The sequence below is a fragment of the Schistocerca americana genome, chromosome 1 (assembly GCF_021461395.2).
Source record: "Schistocerca americana isolate TAMUIC-IGC-003095 chromosome 1, iqSchAmer2.1, whole genome shotgun sequence".
Taxonomy (NCBI): domain Eukaryota; kingdom Metazoa; phylum Arthropoda; class Insecta; order Orthoptera; family Acrididae; genus Schistocerca; species Schistocerca americana.
The window spans coordinates 530,262,334-530,290,002 of record NC_060119.1 but is presented as its reverse complement, the minus strand read 5'-3'; the positions used below and the strand labels follow the sequence as shown (position 1 = coordinate 530,290,002).

General features: G+C 42.0%; 1 protein-coding gene across 1 annotated transcript in view; it reads left to right on the top strand.

Annotated features, from left to right (window-relative positions):
* Positions 1-27,669, top strand: part of LOC124605405 (ankyrin repeat domain-containing protein 29-like) — a 619,167-nt gene that overhangs the window by 586,890 nt on the left and 4,608 nt on the right. Inside the window, exons 4-7 of the mRNA XM_047137058.1 lie at positions 7,828-7,926; positions 8,261-8,359; positions 20,085-20,282; positions 20,537-20,632. Of these exons, the coding sequence (XP_046993014.1) occupies positions 7,828-7,926; positions 8,261-8,359; positions 20,085-20,282; positions 20,537-20,632 (492 nt within the window). The remainder of the gene's footprint in view (positions 1-7,827; positions 7,927-8,260; positions 8,360-20,084; positions 20,283-20,536; positions 20,633-27,669) is intronic.

Below are 27,669 nucleotides of genomic sequence, written 5' to 3'. Positions count from 1 at the left end.
GTCCATCTTTGCAACCACGACACCATGCAGCGCGGTACAGATGGGCCCAACAACATGCCAAATGGACCGCTCAGGATTGGCATTACGTTCTCTTCACCGATGAGTGTCGCATATGCCTTCAGCCAGACAATCGTAGGAGACGTATTTGGGGGCAACTCGGTCAGGCTGATCGCCTTAGACACACTGTCCAGCGACTGCAGGATGGTGGAGGTACCCTGCTGTTTCGAGGTGCCATTGTATGGGGCTGACGTACGCCGCTGGTGGTCATTGAAGGCGCCGTACCGGCTGTACGATACGTGAATGCCATCCTCCGACCGATAGTGCAACCATATCGGCAGCATATTGGCGAGGCATTCGTCTTCCTGGACGACAATTCGCGCCCCCTTCGTGCAGACCTTGTGAATGACTTCCTTCAGGATAACGACATAGCTCGACTAGAGTGGCCAGCATGTTCTCCAGACATGAACCTTATCGAAGATGCCTGGGATGGACTGAACGAGGGCTGTTTACGGACGACGTGACCCACCAACCACTCTGCGGGATCTACGCCGAATCACCGTTGAGGAGTGGGACAATCTGGACCAACGGTGCCTTGATGAACTTGAGGGTAGTATGCCACGACGAATACAGGGACGCATCAATGCAAGAGGACGTGCTACTGATTATTCTGATTATTAGAGGTACCGGTGTATACAGCAATCTTGACCAAAACCTCGGAAGGTCTCGCTGTATGGTGGTACACCATGCATTGTGTGGTTTTCATGAGCTATAAAAAGGGCGGAAATGATGTGATCTACACTATTGGGTATTAAAATTGCTACACCACGAAGATGACGTGCTACAGACGCGAAATTTAACCGACAGGGAGAAGATGCTGTGATATGCAAATGATTAGCTTTTCAGGGCATTCACACAAGGTTGGTGCCGGTGGCGACACCTACAACGTGCTGACATGAGGAAAGTTTCCAACCGATTTCTCATATACAAACAGTTGACCGGTGTCGCCTGGTGAAACGTTGTTGTGATGCGTCGTGTAAGAAGGAGAAATACGTACCATCACGTTTCCGACTTTGATAAAGGTCGGATTGCGGTTTATCGTATCGCGACATTGCTGCTCGCATTGGTCGAGATCCAATGACTGTTAGCAGGATATGGAATCGGTGTGTTCAGGAAGGTAATGCGGAACGTCGTGCTGGATCCCAACGGCCTCGAATCACTAGCAGTCGAGATGACGGGCATCTTATCCGCATGGCTGTAACGGATCGTGTAGCCTCGTCTCGATCCCTGAGTCAATAGATGGGGACGTTTGCAAGACAACAACCATCTGCATGAACAATTAGATGACGTTTGCAGCAGAATGGACTATCAGCTCGGAGACCATGGCTACGGTTATCCTTGACGCTGCATCACAGACAGGAACGTCTGCGATGGTGTACTCAAAGACGAACCTGGGTGCACGAATGGCAAAACGTCATTTTTTTGGGTGAATCCAGGTTCTGTTTACAGCATCATGATGGTCGCATCCGTGTCTGGCGACATCACGGTGAACGCACACTGGAAGCGTCTATTCGTCATCGCCATACTGGCGTATCACCCGGTGTGATGGTATGGGGTACTATTGGTTACACGTCTCGGTTACCTCTTGTTCGCATTGACGGCAATTTGAGCAGTGGACGTTACATTTGAGACGTGTTACGTCCCGTGGCTCTTACCTTCATTCGATCCCTTCGAAATCCTACATTTCAGCAGGATAATGCACGACCGCATGTTGCAGGTCCTGTACGGGCTTTCTGGATACAGAAAATGTTCGTCTGTTGCCCTGGCCAGCACATTCTCCAGATTTCTCACCAATTGAAAACGTCTGGTCAATGGTGGCCGAGCAACTAGCTCGTCACAACACGCCAGTCACTACTACTGATGAACTGTGGTATCGTGTTCAAGCTGCATGGGCAGCTGTACCTGTACACGCCATCCAAGCTCTGTGTGACTCAATGCCCAGGCGTATCAAGCCGTTATTACGGCCAGAGGTGGGTGTTCTGGGTACTGATTTCTCAGGATCTATGCACCCAAATTGCGTGAAAATGTAATCACGTGTCAGTTGTAGTATAATATATTTGCCCAATGAACACCCGTTTATCATCTGCATTTCTTCTTGGTGTAGCAGTTATAATGGCCAGTAGTATGTATAATTTCCTGTACAGGTTCTGGAACCGAGGTGACGCAAAACTTTTTTTGGATGTGTGTATATCCATATGTTGAAATATCTGTAATGCGAAATTTAATAAATGCCGGATGGTGCGTTTCAAACATTCAGACCATAGTTGGCTTCACAGTAAATAACTGAAACCTTTCTAAGTTTCCCAGAAAAATATCTTATCCCCTGTCAGTCTTAATTTGAACTCCGAAAAAAGAACGCTGCACAACAACGGATGTGACAGGGGCGTACTTTACTTTCGTGAAGTGTTGGACGGGAAGCATGCAATCAGGGCGGTTGGATTTTGCGCTGGTATGTAATGCTGCTTCGCACAAGTCCATCAGACCGGTGTTTTTGTGCAAAATACTTCACCTGTCGCTTCATTAATTTTTTTTAACTCCCTCCAGTAAAGAAATGTTCTTGTAGATAGTGCTACCTGAACCTCCTGTCACTGAATAGATTTTTGTTACAACTCGAAACTTTAAAAAGAATCTAAACTATGCATAATTTAAAAACCTTTGTGCTTTGTGCTACGGGTATCGCATTTTCACATTGCTTACTTTTCCTTTATGTCGCAATTGAACTCATAAACGTGAAAATTATGACCATTTGAGTCCCGGTGTCTCAGCATAATTTTAAATAATGTTCATAAAATAATCTGCTTACAAATGTTCTGGAGTCAAAAGACGTGAGAAGAAATACGCAATCCCGAAAAAGCTGGAAAAATATAGAAGCATAGAAACAAAACAACTAGCCTATTTTTTGCATGCTTGGTAGGATACAATTTTTTCATCTTTCGTATAGTGCTGGAACTCTGGCAGCCACAGTCCTATACGACTAAACTTTGAACTGGCTGGTCTCGATGAGTTCTTCTCTGGAGCTTTTCGCGGACTGAAACTAGAACAGATTTTGTACAATGAATATGTTACACTTTATACTCCATCAGTACACTACGTATTAGTTTAATTTACGGGTAGGTAACAAAAATTCGACAGTGACAGTGACCTCACTTTCATACAACGATAGGCCGTGTACAACCTTAACCAAGGAGGGGGGTGTGATTTTTTACTACAGTGGATAGGCAGCTTTAACTCTCCTCTTGCGTACGTGTTATTTTCATCACATGTCAGTTCAAACCCTGGGAATATTTTTCTTTGTGGAAATAGTATTCTTTGAGCTAAAGATTCTTTTTGGTTTTCAAATATCGAATTTACTTCTCCCACCTTCGATTCTTGCAAACAGTTCTAATCTTTTGAAAACACAGGAACTTTATGTTACATATATAGGTCCCTTTTACAATTTTAAAGCTGGAGTAGGCCTAAATAGACGTTAAAGTCGACATAGGCTCCTTTAAGTGCTTTAAAATTAACGGTTTCGTGTTCCATTAGTCATGAAACACGTAAGAACGAGTTTATTTGCAACTAGGAACTCTGGGAAAGAATATGTTGTTAACCTAAAGGTCTGCGGTCTAATTATTTTTATGCCACACACTTAGGACATTCGGCCTCTCTGACAGCAGGTTAGGTGCGTCGTTAGTAGCCCATCAGCAGGGGGAATTTTCTGAGGGTATTGGGGAGTATTCAGCGGGAGAACAAACATTGCAAGATTGCGCTAGTCGGCATCATACGGGCCCAGTTCCTCACATCATGGTATGGGATGCATTGGGGTACACAACACTATTACCTCTGTTTCGCATAGCCAGTAATTTGGACAGCCAAATTTAGCTGCAGATCTGAAGATGATCATTATGGACCGTAACCGGTAGTCTGATGACATAAAAATTTGTGATCATAGACATAAAGCAAAGAAAATTTGCTATCCTTCTTGGTGTTTCAGTTTTATCGGCCAGCAGTAGAGTTGTGGAACTGCCTGAGCCTATCGTACACTATCATAAATAAGCGTAGAATATGGTAGTTTTCCTATTCGTTTTGGTCATTTAAGGTTGTACTAGTGTTACCTGTACGTATTGGGCATTATGTCATAACGATCGCGTTTTTTACGCATGCGATCAGTGTCTCGCTCGATTCCTCTAAAGACTGGAAGCGGTGAACCGCCTAGAAACTGAATGAGGATATATAAAGGGCCACGTGACCTTCGGAATATTTTTATTCTATTTAGTTATCCTCCTGACTGCTACGTAAAATAAACAGTATTTATAGCGAAATTGAATTCAGATTTTATTTAAAAAATTGTTGATTTGTAACATGAAACAAAGGGATGTTGTAGTAAAATTAAACAATAGAAGATTTATCATATAGAGCTAGAAAACGCAATTTCCTCAACAAAAAAGTGAAATTTAGAAAACAGCAAAACAAAAATATATCAAACATCGCCCCAGTACTACTTTGTCTAACTTATACTAAACAAGGTTCTGTTTTTCATAAACAAACTCTGTATTTATCAAAAAACAGGAAACTCTTGCCTTTGCTCCTGATGAAGAACGTTATATTGAGTACAAAATAACAGCTATAATTGTATATACTTTTTATGTTTGTGCATGTAAACTGTACTTGCATCAGATTATTGCTTTGGTTACATAAACACGCAGAAGTCACGCGAACAAGTAATTTTTATTACTTACAAACTTATTGTAAGAATATAAAATACACAGGATACTAACACTGAATGATGTGCGGTTCTCATTATTTGAGAAATAAACACCCATCAACCAAACAAACAAAGAACAAAGAGAAATCGTCGGCTCCGGCTCAATTAATTAAGAACGATGAGGTATATCGTGGTGAAGGTGTCAGCTATCCACAAGTCCGACCGTTTGCGTCTCAGTACTTCATGAAGGCGACGCAAAACCTCTTCATAGTACTCCTTGCTAACATAAGTATTTTCTGGGGGGCGTATTCGTCGTCGGACGTCGTGGAGTCAAGAAAGAGTCAGCATGACTTTCACATGCACTATTTTTACATGCGACAAATCTCCGAAAGACGAATACCGAATTTCGGAAACCGTTTTTCGCTGTCGTGTTTACATGTTAAGGTCTGAAAAGGATTTGCTTGCACAATTAAATATGACGCCTGGAAAAAAGCTGGTACAGTTGATGATTTAGTCAGCACAGTCGCTATTTCTCTGCAGCTAGACGGGGTATAAGCAGATTCAGTCTAATATTTCTACTTGTCCTTCACTGTACAAAAAGTCATTCCGTCCACATTAGCTGAAAGTTTTTGAAAACAAGATGAAACCTGACAGCCCACACACGTTTCAAAACCGGTTACGTTTACATGGGAGAAAAAATCGATTGTGGAATAGGAAAACCGGCAACGAGAAACGGATTTCCAGAATCGATTTTGAAGTGTTTACATGACCACCCAGAAGCGGTATTGGGAAATAGGTTTATGAAATCCGCTTTTGGGAGCCCTTGTAAACGGGGTGAGGGTTGCGTACCTGCCTCGCTGTTTTGGTTGTCGGAGATGATGGATGTCTCCTTTGAGACGACTGGATCTTTGTTTCTGGGTCATAATCATAACCCCGGGATTCATCACTAGTGATCACCGTGTTAGAAAGTTGGGATTCCTGTTCACAGTATGCAGCATGTCCTGTACATCTCCGATGTTGCTTCTGCTCAGTTGTTAGGGGCTTTTGGACACATTTTGCTGAGATCCTACTCAGGTCCAGATGTTCAATTGAAATGGAATAAATTGATCCAATATTAATTTTAACCTTGTCTGCAAATTCATTCGTCCATGCTGCATCACTAGGGTCCTTACGTGATCAATAACAATCTCAATTTGAGGATGTTGAAGGCCTACCTGAACGTGATTCACTCTTCACTGATGAGCGGTCGTCTTTGAAGCTGTTGTACCACCCCTTTATCGTTATGGTATCGATTTCCGCGTCCCCAGACACTTTCACATGCACTATCTTGCGGAGTGTTTCAACTTCAGGATCGTAAAGCTTAAATCAAAATTCTATAGGTAACATATTTAAGTGATTAACATTTCAAAAGCACAGTTTAATGTAAGCGCGAGATAAGCCATTGCAAATGTGAAATGTCAGCACATTAAAAATCGTGTAGCAGCCAGAATGTTGAATGCAAACATGCAAATGTGCATGTATTGCGCTGCGCAGGCGCCGGATGTCTGTCTGTAGAGTGGATAAAAATGGTTCAAATGGCTCTGTGCACTACGGGACTTAAAATCTCAGGTCATCAGCCCCCTAGAACTTAGACCTACTTAAACCTATCTAACCTAAGGACATCACACACATCCCCGCCCAAGGCAGGATTCGAACCTGCGACCGTAGCGGTCGCGCGGTTCCAGACTGAAGCGCCTAGAACCGCTCGGCCACCAGCGGCCGGCTGTAGGGTGGAGTTCCATATCTGTTGCACTTGTTCGGTCAATAGAGAGACGGTTAATGCTATTTGTAGATGGCTTTTAAATTGTCATGCGATGATGTCCCATACATGCTCGAATGGAGACAGATCTAGTCATTGAACAGGTCAAGGCAACATGTTGACACTCTGTAGAGCATGTTGGGTTACCACAGCGGTATGTGGGCGAGCGTTATCCTGTTGGAAAACACCCTGTGGAATGCTATTTCTGAATGGCAGCACAAAAGGTCGAATCACCAGATTGATGTACATATTTGTAGTCAGGGTGCGTGGGATAACCAGAGAGCGCTCCTGCTGTCATACATAATTGCATCCTTGACCATAACACTACGTGTCGGACAAGACGTGTCTAGCAGGCAGACAGGTTGGGTGCAGTCCTCAACTGGCCTCTTCCTAACACGCGGCCATCACTGGCACTGAGGCAGAACCAGCTTTCATCAGAAAACACAACAGACCTCTACCCTGCCCTTCAGTGAGCTGTTGCTTGACACCACGGACGTCGCAGGTCAATGGAATGCGTGCTACAGGGCGTCTGGCTTGGAGCTATCCTTAAAGTAATTGATTTGTAATAGTTTGTCGCGTCACTGTGGTGCCAACTGCTGCTCGCATTGCTGCTGGACATACAGTGAGATGCAACAAAGCCATACACCGATCACGATGGTCTTCCCTCTCTGTAGTGCCACGTGGCTGTCCGGAACCTGGGCGTCTTACAACAGTACGTTCCAGTGACCACCGCTGCCATTAGCCATGTATAGTAGCTACATTCCTGCAAGTCTTTCTCCAATATTGCAGAGACGACATCCGACTTCTCGTAGCCCTGATACATAGCCTCATTCAAACTCAGTGAGATGTTGTTAATAGCGTCTTTTTCACCCTGAAGATGTTTTTGACTAACACCAACTCACCCCGTCTAGTCTCAAAGGTAACTAACACTCACGATCACAACAGCGTGTATTTACATCAAACCTGATTTGCGTCCTCATGGTGGCACTACTCTGATGCGACTAGTGCGAAATTTGAATAGATATCATCTTCCAGATGTAGAAACACACCTGCCAAGTTTCATTTACGTTGCACCAACTCCTTCTATTAGTGTATTTGTTGATAGTTGATTCATAAAGTAGATGTCATATAAAACGCCAATTATCAATAATAATAGCGGTACTTGTACGGTGATCTTAATGTTAAAGATGGTGTGCGTTCCTTGCTTTCTTGTAGTCGGTATTTTAAGTTGGGAACTTACTTGGCCCGTTATGAATTAATAAGAGGTTTTTTTTTTCATTTCTTGCAGACTGGAACGACAGCGTTGTTCTTCGCTGCACAGGGTGGCTTCCTGGATGTTGCACAGGTTCTTCTGGACAACGGTGCACCTGTTGACTCAGCCAGTGTGGTTAGTACAAAATAAACCATGGAACAGAGCGTTAAATGTCTGGCCACTTACTCTTAGGTCATTGCATGAAGACTATATTCCTTTATCCTGTTAATGTTCCAGTTTATATAGTACATTTATTGATCCAAAAATGGTTAAGCAGTAAGGTAAAGAAAATGATTAACCAATAAGACATCCAACTGTACAATGAATCTTTCATGGCATCACTTTTGCATATACACAATTTGTGTTCAACTTACAGGACCTAAATTATCATACATGTCTTTAAAGCTGTTGAGTTATGGCCATGAAAGAGTTGCGAAAACGTAACTGTACTTTTTTATTTTTATTTTAGGATGGAGGCACGCCACTTTTTGTTGCGTGTCAATGTGGTCATCTAGATGTCGTCAAGGAACTGGTGAACAGAGGAGCCAAAGTTAATACATTTATGAAGGTAAAGTGGTTAGATAAAATTTCATATGGAGGCATGAAAAGTATGGGCTAAATATTGCTGTACGTCGTATAAATTACGGTAATGTGTATTTATATTTAAACAAATGCCTGTTTGTTGCCGTTATGTTTCATTCTGTTCGTTAAGACTTGGAGAGAAGACATTAAGTCTTAATCATGAATTAGTGAAAGTACACTGCTGGCCACCGTAAATGCAACACCAAGAAAGACAAGAGGTAGCACAACAAAATTTATTTTGTAGATAACATGTTGACCAAGTATCAAATGATTACGTTTACAGACGTCTGTGACATGTGGTTCCTGCCAGAATCAGTAGCCAGAGTAGCCGCCATTGTTGGAGATCACCGCTGCCACACGTCTCGGCATTGAGTCAAAGAGACGTTGGATGTGTTCCTGGGGTACAGCAGCCCAAGCAGCTTCCACACGTTGCCAAAGATCATCTGGTGTGGCAGCTGGGGATGTAATCTGGGTCACTCGTTGAGCAACCATGGACCACATGTTTTCTATCGGCGAAAGATCCGGAGAGCGAGCCGGCCAGGGAAGCAATTCAATCTGGTTATTGACGAAGAACCTTTGGACAATGCGTGCCACGTGTGGTCGCGCATTATCCTGTTGAAATATGGCTGTGGCCGAGCCCTGAAGGTAAGGAAGGACAACTGGCTCCAGCACCTCGGATATGTAGCGCCGGCTATTTAAAGTACCGGCAATGCGTACTAGAGGCGTCCGAGAGTAATATCCAATACCGCCCCATACCATAATACCCGGTGCAAGACCAGTGTGGCGGTGCATAATGCAGCTGTCCAGCATCCTCTCTCCACGGTGTCTCCACACTCGAATCCGACCATCGTGGTGCTGCAGACAGAAGCGTGCCTCGTCAGTAAAGACAACGTCATTCCATTCTGCCGCCACATCCGTCTGTCATCACACCATTGGCGACGGAGACGTCTGTGGTTCTGCGTCAATGGTAGACGAAGCAATGGACGTCTTGCGGACAGACCACTCTGCTGTAAACGGCGTCGAATGGTACGCGCAGACACTGGATGATGCGTTACAGACGCAATGTGCTGTGCTATGGTTCGGGATGTCACTGAGCGATCCGTCACTGCCATGCGCACAATTTGCCTATCAGCACGTGCAGTGGTGCACCGAGGTGAATGCGATCGACCACGTCGGTCCGTCATACCCTCCTACATCCAACGGTCACATATCCACATTACAGTTGTTTGGTTTCGTCGAACACGACTAGCGATTTCTCTGTATGATAATCCACAATCTCGGTAAGCCACTATCCTTCCTCTGTCGAACTCGGATTCTTGATCAAAAGATGTTCGCTGTTGTCTACGAGGCATAACTGATCGTCTTGTGAAACAACCACAAGGTAAACACACGTGCCGAACGTACACTCGTCGAAATCGCCAAGCCTTAAATGGCGCTATGAGGTGGCACCACAGGCGCGCGTGATGTGCGTCTGCGCTGAAATTCTAATCAGTTGCATATCTCATCGCTGCAAACTCATGGTGTAAATTTCACTCGATTCGGATGCTTCCTTCAGGGTGTTGCATTTACGGTGGCCAGCAGTGTATTATCAGCTGTGGTTTCAAGACTGACAGAGGTTTCTTTGTGGTAACAGATGTCTATGCCTCATAGCAAGAAAATCTAGAGAAGGTCCATGACTTTTACGAACATACGTAGATGCCACCGAAAACACAAACAATAACTACTACAGGTATGTCATAATCGCCGGAGACATTAATGTTCGGATAGGAAACACACCAATAAATGGAATTCTGGGTCAGTGTGGCAAACTATCTGTGGAACTTTGACGGAAGAACATTGAAAGTCCTCACAAGTTTCAATAAACCTCTAATTGAGTGCTCATTTCATAGGATGTGACCACTATTGGGCTGAAAGTAGATGTAGCACTGAAAAGTAAGTGGTACAAAACCAAGCCAGTAGTTACTGGAGAAACTACTGAATAAAGATAAAGAACTAATCTTCCAGCAGATCAGTCCATCAGAAACCTGTATGTCAATGGGATGAGAATCTGATTACAACTGGGCGAGGTAACGAAAGAAATTGAAGCAGAATGGTCCATGTTTAAATCTACAATCGATAAGATAGCTGGCGAAGTTTTACGACTCATAAGCACAAGAAGAAAGGCTAGGAAACTAACGATGTTTCTATATAAAATGGAGGTCAACACAAGGACAACTGGTTTGGGAGAAATACCAGCCACAAGCCAGTGTAGTGAAAAGGTTTATGAGGTAAGCACAAAGAGAATCATAGGGCCTATATGTCTCAAACATGGAGCACAATGTATTAAATGAAAATAGTAGTAGAAAAGCAATCGTAACATGCAACTGTTGTAGTAAGCATCTGAGGTACCAGTAGCAACCAATGCTGGAAGAGAGCGAAAATATCAAACCAATGGGAGAAAACTATTGTTGTTCCAATTTAGATGGTGTCTGGGAAGAGAAGACGAATATTGGAAGTGCTATAGAACATAAATTTATTGAAAATTATTTTTTCCCTTTTAGTCGGTGTATTGTTTGTGGTTTAACATACGAGGGCAGTTCAATAAGTAATTCAACACATTTTTTTTCTGAAACAGGGGTTGTTTTATTCAGCATTGAAATACACCAGGTTATTCCCCAATCTTTTAGCTACACAACACTATTTTTCGACGTAATCTCCATTCAATGCTACGGCCTTACGCCACCTTGAAATGAGGGCCTGTATGCCTGCACGGTACCATTCCACTGGTCGATGTCGGAGCCAACGTCGTACTGCATCAATAACTTCTTCATCATCCGCGTAGTGCCTCCCACGGATTGCGTCCTTCATTGGGCCAAACATATGGAAATCCGACGGTGCGAGATCGGGGCTGTAGGGTGCATGAGGAAAAACAGTCCACTGAAGTTTTGTGAGCTCCTCTCGGGTGTGAAGACTTGTGTGAGGTCTTGTGTTGTCATGAAGAAGGAGAAGTTCGTTCAGATTTTTGTGCCTACGAACACGCTGAAGTCGTTTCTGCAATTTCTGAAGAGTAGCACAATACACTTCAGAGTTGATCGTTTGACCATGGGGAAGGACATCGAACAGAATAACCCCTTCAGCGTCCCAGAAGACTGTAACCATGACTTTACCGGCTGAGGGTATGGCTTTAAACTTTTTCTTGGTAGGGGAGTGGGTGTGGCGCCACTCCATTGATTGCCGTTTTGTTTCAGGTTCGAAGTGATGAACCCATGTTTCATCGCCTTTAACAATCTTTGACAAGAAACTGTCACCCTCAGCCACATGACGAGCAAGCAATTCCGCACAGATGGTTCTCCTTTGCTCTTTATGGTGTTCGGTTAGACAACGAGGGACCCAGCGGGAACAAACCTTTGAATATCCCAACTGGTGAACAATTGTGACAGCACTACCAACAGAGATGTCAAGTTGAGCACTGAGTTGTTTGATGGTGATCCGTCGATCATCTCGAACGAGTGTGTTCGCACGCTCCGCCATTGCAGGAGTCACAGCTGTGCACGGCCGGCCCGCACGCGGGAGATCAGACAGTCTTGCTTGACCTTGCGGCGATGATGACACACGCTTTGCCCAACGACTCACCGTGCTTTTGTCCACTGCCAGATCACCGTAGACATTCTGCAAGCGCCTATGAATATACCGCCAAAAGAAACTCGATCACTGCCCGTTGTTTGCAAGGCACATCCGTTACAGACGCCATTTTAACAGCTCCGTACAGCGCTGCCACCTGTCGGAAGTCAATGAAACTGTACGAGACGAAGCGGGAATGTTTGAAAATATTCCACAAGAAATTTCCGGTTTTTTCAACCAAAATTGGCCGAGAAAAAAAAATTTTTGCATTACTTATTGAACTGCCCTCGTAATTGCGTAGGCTTCCGCGGCCAGAGCCAGTTGACATAAAAGTTTTCTGGCTATGGTACCGCGTCATAATGTATAAAGTATAAAAATACTGCTGCAACGTTTCGGCAATGGTTACAGCGGCCTTCTTCTGGTTCTACTGGTCTGAAGGCCGCTGCAACCGTGGCCGAAATGTTGGTTTTTCTCCAGCAGCAGTAGTTTTATATATTATGATGCAGTACCGTACCCAGAAAACTTCTATTTCGACTGTTTATGGTTTGTTCACGTACACTCTTGATTTCACAATTCCCCATACAAGAAGTTACAAGGCATAGGATTGGATGATCTGGCAGTCCATCCCTGTCTGCCACATAAAGAGATAATTTTTTGAGGAAACTTTTCATTCAGCAGAGCAGTCATTTCATGGGCTGTGTGGTATGTTGCACCATCTTGATAAAACCAAAACTCCTCGTTTTCAGCAATAAGAGAGGAAAACAATCAGCAGGTTTCGGTAATGGTCACCTTTTACAGTGAAGGCAGCTCCCTCATCATTTTTAAAAAAAGCGGGCCAATCACTCTTCCTGTCCAGAACCCACACCACACAGTCGTGCATTGTGGATACATCTCATCGTCCATAATCACTCGCGGATTCTCTTCACCCCAAATTATGCAGTTCTGCTTACTGGTATACCCACTGATGTAGGAGTGCGCCTGATCTGAGAAAATTATTCTTTTTGTGAAGTTTTCATTCTCCACTTCACGAGCCAAGACCCATGGAGCAAATCGATGTCTTTCCATAATCTGTAGGCTTTAACTCTAGTGTAAGTTGAAGTTTGTACGCAAGCATTTTCAGATCTTTTGAAGGGATTTAATGCAGTGTGAACTTGGCGATAAATTCAATTGCTAAACTTGTCGACAAACCGATTTCTGTGGCTTACAGTCATATTATCACACACAACAGCCATGTTTTCTTGTGTTCAAACAGAACGCAGTCGTCCTCTGTTTCTTAATGTTTGAAATGGAACCCATGGTCTCAAATTTCCAGATCAATTTCCAAACTGATGATTCGGTTGGAGCAGCATTGCGTCATATCACTTGGGTATGTTCCTCATTTGTCATCTGCTACCTGGCGAAAATATACATCGAACAACAATGCTCACCACACACAAATCACACTACTAATGGGAAGGATCGCAGATAACAAACATGAAAAACCCACGGCTGCCAACCATCATATGACAAAATGATGCAAAATTCAAATTCCTCCTTACTTCCTGGAGGTCCTGTACAGGAAGGGAGATAGGACTGATGTTCATAATGCCAGAGGAATCAACCTTTCGAGCTCTGGATATACCTAAGCATTATATTTGAATATTCACATCTCTCATCTGCCAAATCATCGACACACTCTTGCAGGATGAACAGGAAGGATATCACAAAGGTATATCCTGCATTTACAATGTTTTCCTCATGAAAAACATAACTGAGAAGACAGAAGAATCGCACCACCTACGTTGTCTGAATGGAGTCTTTGATGGGGCTCTGAGGTAAAAGCTGTGGTATGCGAGGTAAAAGCTGTGGTATGGGATTACATGGACAGGAGGGGAAGCCCTCAAACATTATAAAAAAGTGTCACAATGCACAGATGTGTTCAAAGAAGAGGCTGCATCTACATCTACATTTATACTCCACAAGCCACCCAACGGTGTGTGGCGGAGGCCACTTTACGTGCCACTGTAATTACCTCCCTTTCCTCTTCCAGTCGCGTATGGTTCGCGGGAAGAACGACTGCCGCAAAGCCTCCGTGCGCACTCGAATCTCTCTAATTTTACATTCGTGATCTCCTCGGGAGGTATAAGTAGGGGGAAGCAATATATTCGATACCTCATCCAGAAACGCACCCTCTCGAAATCTGGACAGCAAGCTACACCGCGATGCGGAGTGCCTCTCTTGCAGAGTCTGCCACTTGAGTTTGCTAAACATCTCCGTAACGCTATCACGCTTACCACATAACCCTGTGACGAAACGCGCCGCTCTTCTTTGGATCTTCTCCATCTCCTCTGTAAACCCGACCTGGTACGGATCCCACACAGATGAGCAATACTCAAGTATAGGTCGAACGAGCGTTTTGTAAGCCACCTCCTTTGTTGATGGACTATATTTTCTAAGGACTCTCCCAATGAGTCTCAACCTGGCACCCGCCTTACCAACAATTAATTTTATATGATCATTCCACTTCAAATCGTTCCGTACACATACTCCCAGATATTTTACAGATGTAACTGCTATCAGTGTTTGTTCCGCTATCATATAATCATACAATAAAGGATCCTTCTTTCTATGTATTCGCAATACATTACATTTGTCTATGTTAAGGGTCAGTTGCCACTCCCTGCACCAAGTGCCTATCCGCTGCAGATCTTCATGCATTTCGCTGCAATTTTCTAATGCTGCAACTTCTCTGTATACTTCAGCATCATCCGCGAAAAGCCGCATGGAACTTCCGACACTATCTACTAGGTCATTTATGTATATTGTCAAAAGTAATGGTCCCATAACAATCCCCTGTGGCACGTCAGAGGTTACTTTAACGTCTGTAGACGTCTCTCCATTGAGAACAACATGCTGTGTTCTGTTTGCTAAAAACTCTTCAATCCAGCCACACAGCTAGTCTGATATTCCGTAGGCTCTTACTTTGTTTATCAGGCGACAGTGCGGAACTGTATCGAACGCCTTCCGGAAGTCAAGGAAAATGGCATCTACCTGGGAGCCTGTATCTAATATTTTCTGGGTCTCATGAACAATTAAAGTGAGTTGGGTCTCACACGATTGCTGTTTCCGGAATCCATGTTGATTCCTACAGAGTAGATTCTGGGTTTCCATAAATGACATGATACGTGAGGAAGAAACATATTCTAAAATTCTACAACAGATCGATGTCAGAGATACAGGTCTATAGTTTTGCGTATCTGCTCGACGACCCTTCTTGAAGACTGGGACTACCTGTGCTCTTTTCCAATCATTTGGAACCTTCCGTTCCTCTAGAGACTTGCGGTACACGGCTGTTAGAAGGGGGGCAAGTTCTTTCGCTTACTCTATGTAGGATCGAATTGGTATCCCGTCAGGTCCAGTACGAGCTCTAATTTCCCTTATCTTTGAATGGTGATCATTTCGCGGTTTGGAAGTTGGTGGTAATAATATATGCTCTACATCCTCGGTGAAGATAGTTTTTCGGAATATAGTGAGCAGCCCCTTCCGTTTAGCGCGCCGTCTATTTGCAAGTGTGTCCCACTTCAAATTTTCTATGAGATCTGTAACGCTCTCGCAATGGCTAAATGTACCAATCACGTATCTTGCCTCTCTTCTTTGGACCTTCTCAGTCTCTTGAATCAGACCCAACTGGTAAGGGTCCCATTCAGACGAACAATACTGGACGAACTAACGTATTGTAAGCTATTTCCTTTGTTGAAGGTCTGCATCGCTTCAGGATTCTACCAATAAACCACAATCTAGACTTCGCCTTGCCTGTTAGTTGTGTAATCTGATCACCCCATTTGAAATCATTTCCAATAGTCACACCCAGATACTTGACCAGTCTTCGGAAGCGGTAACATCCGTCATTTATTTTGTACTCCTACATTAATGGGGATTTTCGCCTTGTTATACGCAGTAGGTTACACTTACTAATATTGAGAGATAACTGCCAGTCATTACACCACGCATTTATTTTCTACAAATCCTCATTGATTTGTTCTCAACTTTCGTGTGATACTACTTACCTGTAGACTACAGCATCATCGACAAAGAGTCTAATGCTACTGTCAATACCATCAATCAGATCGTTTATATAAATCGTAAAGAGCAGCGGACCTATTACACTGCCCTGGGGCACACCTGAAGTTAAGGTTCTGTTGAAGTCGCCCCGTTCATGACGACATACTGCTCACTGTCTTGTTAGAAAACTTTCTATCCAACCGCGTATGTCATCAGACAGACCGTAAGCGCACACTTTTTGGAGCAAGCGACATTGCGGAACTGAGTTGAACGCCTTTCGAAAGTCGATAAATAGGGCATCAACCTGTGGGTCGGTATCTAGAGCCTGTTGTCTATCATGCACAAAGAAATGGTTGAAATGGCTCTGAGCACTATGGGACTTAACATCTCAGGTCATCAGTCCCCTAGAACTTAGAACTACTTAAACGTAAATAACCTAAGGACATCACACACATCCATGCCCGAGGCAGGATTCGAACCTGCGACCGTAGCGGTCGCGCGGTTCCAGACTGAGGCGCCTAGAACCGCTCGGCCACCAAAGGCCGGCTTCATGCACAAAGAGGGCCAGCTGTGCCTCGCATAACCGCAGTTTCCTAAAAACGTGCTGGTTTCTGCAGGTGAGCTCAGAGTCATGATGTCTGAACACAAAATATGTTCCATGATTCTACAACAAAGTGGTGTCAGTGAAATTGGCCGGAAATTATGTGCATCCGATTTTCTCCCTTTTTTTGTAGATTGCTATTACCTACACCTTCTTCCAGTCCCGTGGAACTTTCTGCTGTTCCATTGATCTCTGATAGATGATGGATAAGAATGGTGCTGTATTTGTAGCATAGTCAACACATAATCTTACGGGGATACCGTCTGGGCCAGATACCTTCCTGGCGTCTAAGGCTCTTAACTTTTTTACAATAACAGATGCGCTAAACACTATGTCAGCCATCCTTGCATTTGTTCGATAATTGATAGGGAGAATGGTGCTGCAGTCCTCTACCGTAAATGAGTTTTTGAAAGCTAGATTTAGAATCTCGGCCTTCTGTTTATCATTATCAGTTACATTACCCATACTGTCAGCAAGGGAAGGTATTGAATTTTTGTAGTGTTCATAGATTTTACGTATGACCAAAATTTTTTGGGGTTGTTTTTAGAATACCAGGAAAGACAAACAGTGTTGTGGAGCTGTTAGAGGTAGTGTACCTTTAATTTTGTTATTTAATTTTCCTCTCCTAATAGGAGAATAATGTGGCCATGGTGCTTTAGTGGTTAGAGCACTAGACTACGATCCTTGATGTCCCAGTTCAATCCCTTCGTTTCAGTCCATCAAGGATAGCCCCCAGTCCACTCAGGCTGCTGTCAAAATGAGTACTGGGAATCTTTCCCAGGAATAACAGGTAGCCAGAGGAGGAGCCCATCACCCCTTAGTGCTTCTGTGAATAAAAAGGCTGCACTCTACCTGCAGTAAGGCTGATGGTGCAGTCACGGACTTGTGCTGCAGACTTTGTCATAACTTTACCTTTTAACAGAAAAATAAAACACTGCGGAAAGGTTGCACTTTCTAAATTAGTTTCTTATTCTCACAACGTGCTCATAGTTTTGCTCATTTACTTGTGCGTGTGCACACTATTTGCCATGATTGTTGATTGATTGTAGATTGGGCAACTGATAATGTCAGCAAATGAATTAGCCATAAGTTACTCTGATATTCACCACTGTTGATTAGTCTCTCTCTCTCTCTCTCTCTCTCTCTCTCTCTCTCTCTCTCTCTCTCTCTCTCACACACACACACACACACACACACACACACACACACACACACACAGATGATGTAACTTACCAAACGAAAGTGCTGGCATGTTGATAGACACATACAAATGTCTGCTTGTGTCTGTGTACGTGCGGATAGATATGCATGTGTGCGAGTGTATACCTGTCCTTTTTTCCCCCTAAGGTAAGTCTTTCTGCTCCTGGGATTGGAATGACTGCTTACCCTCTCCCTTAAAACCCACATCCTTTCGTCTTTCCCTCTCCTTCCCTCTTTCCTGATGAAGGAACCATTGGTTGCGAAAGTCTGAATTTTGTGTGTATGTTTGTGTTTGTTTATGTGTCTATCAACATGCGAGCGCTTTCGTTTGGTAAGTTATATCATCTTTGTGTGTGTGTGTGTGTGTGTGTGTGTGTGTGTGTGTGTGTGTGTGTGTTTTACCTCTGTACCATCAAATACAAAGCTGCTTTATCCTTCAAAATTTACACCATGAAATCTGTGCCTGTCAGCAGCAGATGTGAGCTCTACATCATATACAACAATACAGTATGTATACCACAATCTTTTTATCATCTGGGACTGCTTGTGGTTAAATGTGAGAATTTATTTATGATATTTTCATAGCACTAGGAGAAATGCTAATTTTTTAAAAATTAAAGCATCATTAACATATAGTAAGATACTGGCTCATACACTCCTGGAAATGGAAAAAAGAACACATTGACACCGGTGTGTCAGACCCACCATACTTGCTCCGGACACTGCGAGAGGGCTGTACAAGCAATGATCACACGCACGGCACAGCAGACACACCAGGAACCGCGGTGTTGGCCGTCGAATGGCGCTAGCTGCGCAGCGTTTGTGCACCGCCGCCGTCAGTGTCAGCCAGTTTGCCGTGGCATACGGAGCTCCATCGCAGTCTTTAACACTGGTAGCATGCCGCGACAGCGTCGACGTGAACCGTATGTGCAGTTGGCGGACTTTGAGCGAGGGCGTATAGTGGGCATGCGGGAGGCCGGGTGGACGTACCGCCGAATTGCTCAACACGTGGGGCGTGAGGTCTCCACAGTACATCGATGTTGTCGCCAGTGGTCGGCGGAAGGTGCACGTGCCTGTCGACCTGGGACCGGACCGCAGCGACGCACGGATGCACGCCAAGACCGTAGGATCCTACGCAGTGCCGTAGGGGACCGCACCGCCACTTCCCAGCAAATTAGGGACACTGTTGCTCCTGGGGTATCGGCGAGGACCATTCGCAACCGTCTCCATGAAGCTGGGCTACGGTCCCGCACACCGTTAGGCCGTCTTCCGCTCACGCCCCAACATCGTGCAGCCCGCCTCCAGTGGTGTCGCGACAGGCGTGAATGGAGGGACGAATGGAGACGTGTCGTCTTCAGCGATGAGAGTCGCTTCTGCCTTGGTGCCAATGATGGTCGTATGCGTGTTTGGCGCCGTGCAGGTGAGCGCCACAATCAGGACTGCATACGACCGAGGCACACAGGGCCAACACCCGGCATCATGGTGTGGGGAGCGATCTCCTACACTGGCCGTACACCACTGGTGATCGTCGAGGGGACACTGAATAGTGCACGGTACATCCAAACCGTCATCGAACCCATCGCTCTACCATTCCTAGACCGGCAAGGGAACTTGCTGTTCCAACAGGACAATGCACGTCCGCATGTATCCCGTGCCACCCAACGTGCTCTAGAAGGTGTAAGTCAACTACCCTGGCCAGCAAGATCTCCGGATCTGTCCCCCATTGAGCATGTTTGGGACTGGATGAAGCGTCGTCTCACGCGGTCTGCACGTCCAGCACGAACGCTGGTCCAACTGAGGCGCCAGGTGGAAATGGCATGGCAAGCCGTTCCACAGGACTACATCCAGCATCTCTACGATCGTCTCCATGGGAGAATAGCAGCCTGCATTGCTGCGAAAGGTGGATATACACTGTACTAGTGCCAACATTGTGCATGCTCTGTTGCCTGTGTCTATGTGCCTGTGGTTCTGTCAGTGTGATTATGTGATTTATCTGACCCCAGGAATGTGTCAATAAAGTTTCCCCTTCCTGGGACAATGAATTCACGGTGTTCTTATTTCAATTTCCAGGAGTGTATTTAAAACTGGAAAAGTGGAAAAAATGACTTTATTACTTGAGGGAGGTGAATGTCATACACTTTATAGCTGCTATTTTTGATGGAGGGTGGCAATATATTTCTTATGGTTGAACCTGAAACAGCAGAGTTCCTTCATGCAAAATTTGTGCCATAGCATGAATTAACTGAGGAAACTTTCTTTTTATTCTCAGGACAGGGCAACACCACTATTCATTGCTGCCCAGAATGGTCACTTAAAAGTGCTGCTCTTCCTTTTGACTCAAGGAGCTGATCCAGAGCCAAGGCGCACTGATGGTGCTACTCCGCTATGGATAGCCGCACAAATGGGTCATGATCATATTGTGCGGCAACTTCTAAAAGTGGGGGCTAAAGTTGATGCTACACGACATGTGAGTTTCATAATCTCACCACAGTTTTATTGTATAAGAAGATACATTATTTATCTTATGTACCAAAGTGAAATTAGTCTGTTTATTAGAATAACATGACATAAACTGAAGACATAAAGTCTCTATCAAGTGTATGATCATATGAAATTTTAAAATAAATATGACAGTGTCACTAATTAGTATTTTTACATTTAAATTTAATGTATTCTGCTACAAGAGGATAAGTTACATATTTATTGTCATCTTGATTTCAGGATGGGGCTACACCATTGTTCAAAGCTGCTCATAAGGGCCATACAGCTGTAATAGAAGAACTCCTTAAATTCAAACCAAATCTTGGACTTCTTCCTGTAAGTACATTGATAATAAAAAAGTCTATTTTCTGTTGTAGTCAAATACACAAATGATATTTCAGTCAAAAATTTTGACAAGAGATATTACCAGTTAAACAATATTATGATGGGGTTTTACTATACACATGTGTGTAATAAATACATATAAGTGTTTACAAACACACACGTGTGCACGCACGTACATGCCGCCCCCCCCCCCCCCCCCCCCAACACCACCACACACACACACACACACACACACACACACACACACACACACACACACTGAGAGAGAGGGAGGGGGGGGGGGGAGGGGTAAAGAATCAGATACAACAAAATAAGTTGAAAAATAGAGTAAAACAAGGAAGGTTGTGTACATTGTATTAGTAGAATGATGGTTTCTGACTGTGGATTTAATTATACATGTAGCATTTATTAAAAAGATATTCAAATGCTATAAGAAAGAAAACTTCACTGTGACTGCTTGTCGACTGAATGGTGTTTCTTTGCTGCCAACATTGTCTTCAACAAAATATCAGAACTTCCATTGTGTATGCATTTCATTGATGCTCCACATAACTGAATGCCATCTCCTCTGTGGTTATTAATTCAATGACAGTCATCTTTCACTCATTTTGTACTGTAATACTGTGCTCTTCTACATCATTAATTTTATAACCATAAAGAATATTGTGATAATTTTGTTGAAACACTGTTGATCTAGTGCACACTTGTTACTCACATCTTTAGTTGTAGCATCCTTACAGCCAGTAGCACATTTCAAACCAGGAACAATTTCAGTCTTTTTGTGAACTTTGGTTTTGATTTTTATCTTTTTTTAACAATGTGTTCACAGACTTTTTTGGTTTCTTCCCAAAACTAAGCCACGCAGAACACTGCTCCCTGAGGTTGACTACTTTCAACTTTTCTGTCATGTTCTTGTCACTGTCCATTTCCTTTATAAGGATGTAATAATATCGAGATCTAATGATTTGCGACTAGGGTATACTTGACAGTTCATCTCATGCTCACAGAACCAGTCTAGAATGAAGCAAGCTGTGGGAATAGGGGCTGTTTTCTTGGAACACAGCATTACCATTGGTGAACAGACATAGAATCATGGGATGGACCTGATCAGCCAAAACAGTCACATAATGTGACTGCAGAATCCATAGTGCAGCAGTAACATTACTGCTACCATGCAAGGGGGCCCAGGGTTTGATTCCTGGCAGGGGACTGGGTGTTGTGTGTCCTTTGTCATCATTGACATGCAAGTCGCCAAAGTGGCGTCAACTAAAAAGACTTGTGATATTATTAATAACGTACACACATCATTTGGTTCTACTAAGAAATTCATCAGTAGAGTAGAAGGAGTTGGCCACCAGTAAATCCTTTAGAATATTTTCAAACTGAACAACATTATTAGTTCAACTCTTTATGGATGCTGGCATTTTATTGATAATGTGTATATTGCTGAGTAATGGACACCTTTCTGAACCAAAGTAAGTGAATTTAAATTTTTGTGAAGATTATTCTTATTTCTAGTGTTGATTCCTAGAACTGAGCTGTTGGTTTGGCAAAAGGTATATTGTTAATGATATGTTTCATTAAGGAATAAATATATTCAGAAACAGTAATTAGGATCCCCAGTTTCTTAAACAGCCCTCTGCAGGATATTCTTGAGTTTACAGTACAGATAATTTACTGTGTATTGCACATTCTTGGGCTTGGGAAACTTTAGTTTAGCTTGATGAGTTACCCCAGAAAATAATCCCATAAGACATTACAGAATGAAAGCACAGTACACTAGCTTTTTTATTGCTATGTCAACTGTATCTGACAACATTTGCACAGAAAATAAGAGATTTGTTCAGGCACTGTCAATGTCTTCTATCTACTTGTCATAATATTTTAGGCATATACAGGCAGGAAACCTTTTACAGATTCCGGTGTGCATATAGTATGTTTTCTCGAACTTTAAAAATCCAAAGTGTGACTTAGATAATATTTTATTTGTGATCAGATGGTTATGAGGTCAACTGTATGTTATCTTTTCTAAAATTTTTGAGAATGGGAGCAAAAGTGAAACTGGATAGTGATGTGATGGTATTTCTTTATTTCCCTTTGTATAAAAAGGCTTAACTTTGGCAATTTCAGCCATTCAGGAAATATTCCACTGATAAAACCTGCAAACAAAATGACATTGGCATCTGGTAATTTTACTGATGAAAGTTCATTGATACACACAAGAAAAAGCAAGAGCCGTAAGATGGAACCTCGGGGCTCTAAGATGATTCCCACTTGGATGACGCCTGATATCTTAATACATATCTCTTTCCTTTTGACACCCTTTGTTTTCTGTCAGAGATTAGGATTTGAACCATTTTGCAGCTTTTTCTGTTATGCCGTAATATTCTAATTTACTTAAAAGGCTATTACGATTTAAGCAGTCAAATGCTTTTGACAGATCACAAAATATACCAGTAGCCTGTAATTTATTGTCTAATGAATTAAGTACATTCTCACTGTATGGGTAGATAGCCTTCTCAATATAGGAACCCTTTAGAAATCCAAATTGTGACTTGGATAATATTTCATTTGTGGTCAGATGGTTATGAGATCAAATTTGTATTATCTTTTCTAAAATTTTGGAGATGTGGGCCAAAGTGAAATTGGATGGTGATTTGATGGTATTTCTTTATCTCTCTTCTTATAAAAAGCCTTAACTTAAGCAATTTCAGCCATTCAGGAAATATTCCACTGGTTGATTACACAAATAACTTAAATGTCACTAAACTCAGAGGCAAACTGTTTAATCAACTCCATTGATATATTGCCATACCCACTAGAATTTTTTTGATTTTAAGGACTTTGTGGTGGACATTACTTCTGCTGTTGCTGTGAGGATCATACTCATTTTTATTGTAGTGCCTGGTCTGAGATATCCCTTGGAAGCATTTACTGAACCTGACAACCCCATCTCTTCAGTAACAGTTATGAAGTACTAATTGAAAAGTTCAGCAACACTCCACACATCTCTTATCATGTATTATTTACTCTTAATGCTATGTGGTCCTCTCCATCTCTCATTCTGCTGAGTGTCTTCCGTCACTATATCCCATATTCCCTTTATTTTGTTATCTGGTGTGAGTTCCTTTTCTGATAATGCATTTGTTTTGATGTCTGTATTACTATCTTCAATATTTTGCATTAGTTTTTGTAATGATCTATAGCACTTACATCAGAGCTGTTTCTGACTGATAGACATAGTTTCCATGGATTTGTGTAGACTAAGGTTGCAGTAGGTACTGGGAGATGAAGAAGCTTGCACAGGATAGAGTAGCATGGAGAGCTGCATCAAATCATTCTCAGGACTGAAGACCACAACAACAACAACAACAACAAGGTCAAATCTGGGTTAGTTTTGGGAGAAAACAATTTTCAAATAAGTTAAGGATATTATTAATATAAGTTTGTATTTCTCATTTATGCTGTGAGCATTATACACATCACTCCAGTTCATCTCTTTGAGGAGTTTCCTACAACAATCAATTTTTGACTTACTGACTTCCATCTTGAACTCAGATTTAGTAGATTTTATATCTGATTGGTATTAACATTTAACTAAAGGAGATGTATGTCATTATCTGAGACACTAATTATTATTGGTTTTATAATATGATTTTGTTCAGTATATATTTCTATAATGATATAATCAATGGCCATCTTCGAGGCCTTAACTATCCTAGTTGGAAAGTTAACAATATGAATCAAGTTGAATGACAATCCTACTGAGTGTAATAAGTTCTTGCGAAAGGGTTTTCGAGAAAATATACATTAAAATCACCAGCAACCATTAATTCTTTCTTTTTGCTGTTAAATAGACCAATAGGGCTTCAAAGTTATTTATGAACAGATTAAAATTACCTTCTGACACTCAGTATACACTTACTATCGTTATGATTTATTGCGAAATTCTACTTATGTTGCACATGCCTCCATATGCTGCTCTAGGCAAGCTTTATGAATTTCTATCTTATTAAATTTATGTCAGTTCCTGATGAATGTTGCAACTCCTCCATCCTCCATTTCTCCACTACAAAAGTGAGAAGATAATCTAAATCCTGCAACCTTAACACATACAGTGGTCATATGATGTTCAGAGAGGCGAATTATGTCAACTAAGTTGGATGACTTAATTCATCAATGCAGATAAGTAGTTCATTAATTTTACTTCTTATGCCTCAAATACTTTCATGTACTAAAGATAGTTGGCATGTTACATTGACTAAGATCAAAGTGGGTGGAAATAAAATTTCTGATAATTGGTGAAAATTTTTAACCAATCAGTGTGCCAGAATTAAGTTCTATAGTTTCTTTCTCAAACTGAATGTTTGTTTCAATCCTGACCTCTCTTAGAAATTGGCTTCTTTTTATGCTACCTGTCCTAAAAATGGTGCTTCCCCAACACCTGTAACCACTGGTATTCTATCACTCATGGCAATGCCCCCCCCCCCTTAATTTACTACTATTAGTCCAGCCAGTTTACCCTTCCCTTTCCTGTTGAGGTGTAGGCCATGCCTAATATAATCTCACCTATTGAGAGAAACAACAAGCACCTGACCCAAGCAGCCATTCCAACTCCAAATTAACTCTCCTGATAGAAGAGTTCAGACAAGGTCGATCATGGCATCTCAGAACAGACAAAAACTTCACACTGATATATCTTGATGCAGGTGCAGTCTTTACCCAGTCACGCTTTATATTGTACCCAGAATCTCTGTCAATAGCGTTGTCCGGGCCAATTACAATATCAATGTCTTCTTTGGTAAAATCTTTACTGAGTGAACCTAAATCTAGTGTCACTTGACCCAGACCAGCTCTAGTTTTATAGTTTTAAAAAAAATTGGTGACCTGGTATCCTGATCCTAATTCATCCTGCAGAAGTTGGCCTACACTTCTTGCATGAGAACTACATAACAACAAAATTTTCTTTCTCTTTGCTGACTTACCACAATTCTTACTCAATTTTCTATTTAAGTTTGTTGTGCCTTGCCTACACCTACCTCTGCCTGAGGCTCATCAGTTTCTAACTGAAGCAACAGGCCAAACTTGCTTTTTACATTCATCTTAAAGCTGTCTGACGAAGTTCTCAGTATGTTCCTTCTATTACCTATTGCCACATCCCACCTCTCTTTACCCTGCCTGATTATCTCGCCTGAAAGGTAGCTATTTTTCCCTCCCATTCCACAATCGTCCTATCTCTACTGCATATCTTAAAGAACCACTGATGAGTCTGATTCACTTTTGCAGTTTCCATGCCACAAAAAAAAAAAAAAAAAAAAAAAAAACCAACAACAACAACACTGGTGCATCCAGCAAGTCAGGCACTTTTCACCCATGGTAAAAATAATACAGTTGTGAGAATAAGTCAATTAAATTACTGAAAAACAAGAAAACATGTTTACTAAAATTAGGCTTACATGCAACTTTATGTAAACAAATTTAATTTTCTGTATCCAGAAAATTAAATTTACAGTGTGTTTTGCAAATAATGATTAAAACAATGGGGGATACACTGTACTTAACTTGCTACAAAGAAAAAAATGAACAGTTAAATGAGATTCTTTAAGCTTACTGTGCCACACTGAAACAAAAATACAACTATAACTGTACTTCATGATCTTTTTGCTTTTTCTCAAATAATAGACAAAACTTGAAAAACACTAATAAATGTATTTAATTAGTTATTGGTATTTAACTAAGTTTTATTTGAGTCTAAATCACTTCTCTGTACAAGAGCACAGAACTTGTGTGTCTCACCTTTTTCCATGATCAAATACAATAGTGCAACCTGTGTTTATGCTCAAGCATGCACTACTCATGGTGTATACATATTTTTGTCCAACCCCTATATATTTTTAAATATTATAAGTTTCTTTATTTACCTGTCAAAGGCAGTTTTGCTTTGAAGTTCCCAGCAATATTACTATGAGGAAGAACAGTAATTCTTTTCTTTCTAAGCATGTATCCAGGTTCAGATGTTTCAGCTCAGGCTGCAGGAGTTTTTGATGGCAGCCTCCTTAAAATTCAGTTTTGTCACAATTACAAATAATTATCAGTTAATCATTTAGTGCTAATTAATATCTTCAACTTCCTTTTTGAATTTCAAATCATCATTATAATTAGCTGCCAATTTTCACCACTGACATTCAGCTGTTCAATGCCATACCATATTTCTCTTCAGATCAAATAAATAAAAAATGAACCAAGGAAACAGTGATATGTTATCTGTTTTGTAATCTTGTTTTTGCATTGTTTCTCTAGTTTTGGTTTTATGTGTATGTGACTACTTAGAAATGATATTACCTCAAATTGACACCTAGAACATAAAAACGTATACTTTTTAAGAGAGTATGAAATGTATGCATGACAGAGATTGTTGGTAATTTCTTTGTAATCCACTTGCATATCTTCTACTTCTATCATCTTTATCATTTATTCACTCACTCATTTTACATGGTATTGATATAATGACAATAGTTTAAAAATAATGAGTTATTGCTAAGTTAATGATTTTTTCTAAGAATCCAATACAGGTATCCTTGGTGACACTGTTTGTGGGCATTAGCCCCTGGTCTAATGCATTTTTTGTGCCCTCAGATAACAGCCTGATGCTCATTAAAGCAATATTACCAAGGATATATACCAGCTATGAAAGCCTCCATTATATTATGCAGGTTTTAGTACAGTTGCATACTGCAGTTCCCAACAGAGTATAGGATGCAATTTTAAGTTCTGTAGGCTCTTTGCATTCTTTTTTGTGGTAATTTTGGTGGCTGACTTTGCACCCCGACTTAAGTTTCTGCATAGCTTTTATATCATCTGCCAGGTCTTCGTATTTGGCCACCTTTTCACTACAGATGCTTTGCAAATTGAATGTTGGGAAAAATGTCTATTAAGGAGGTCACTTGTTCAACTTTTTGATCATTATTTCTAGTTGACTGCATGAGATAATTTTATCAGTTACTAGTGAACCTGGCAATGCTTCACAA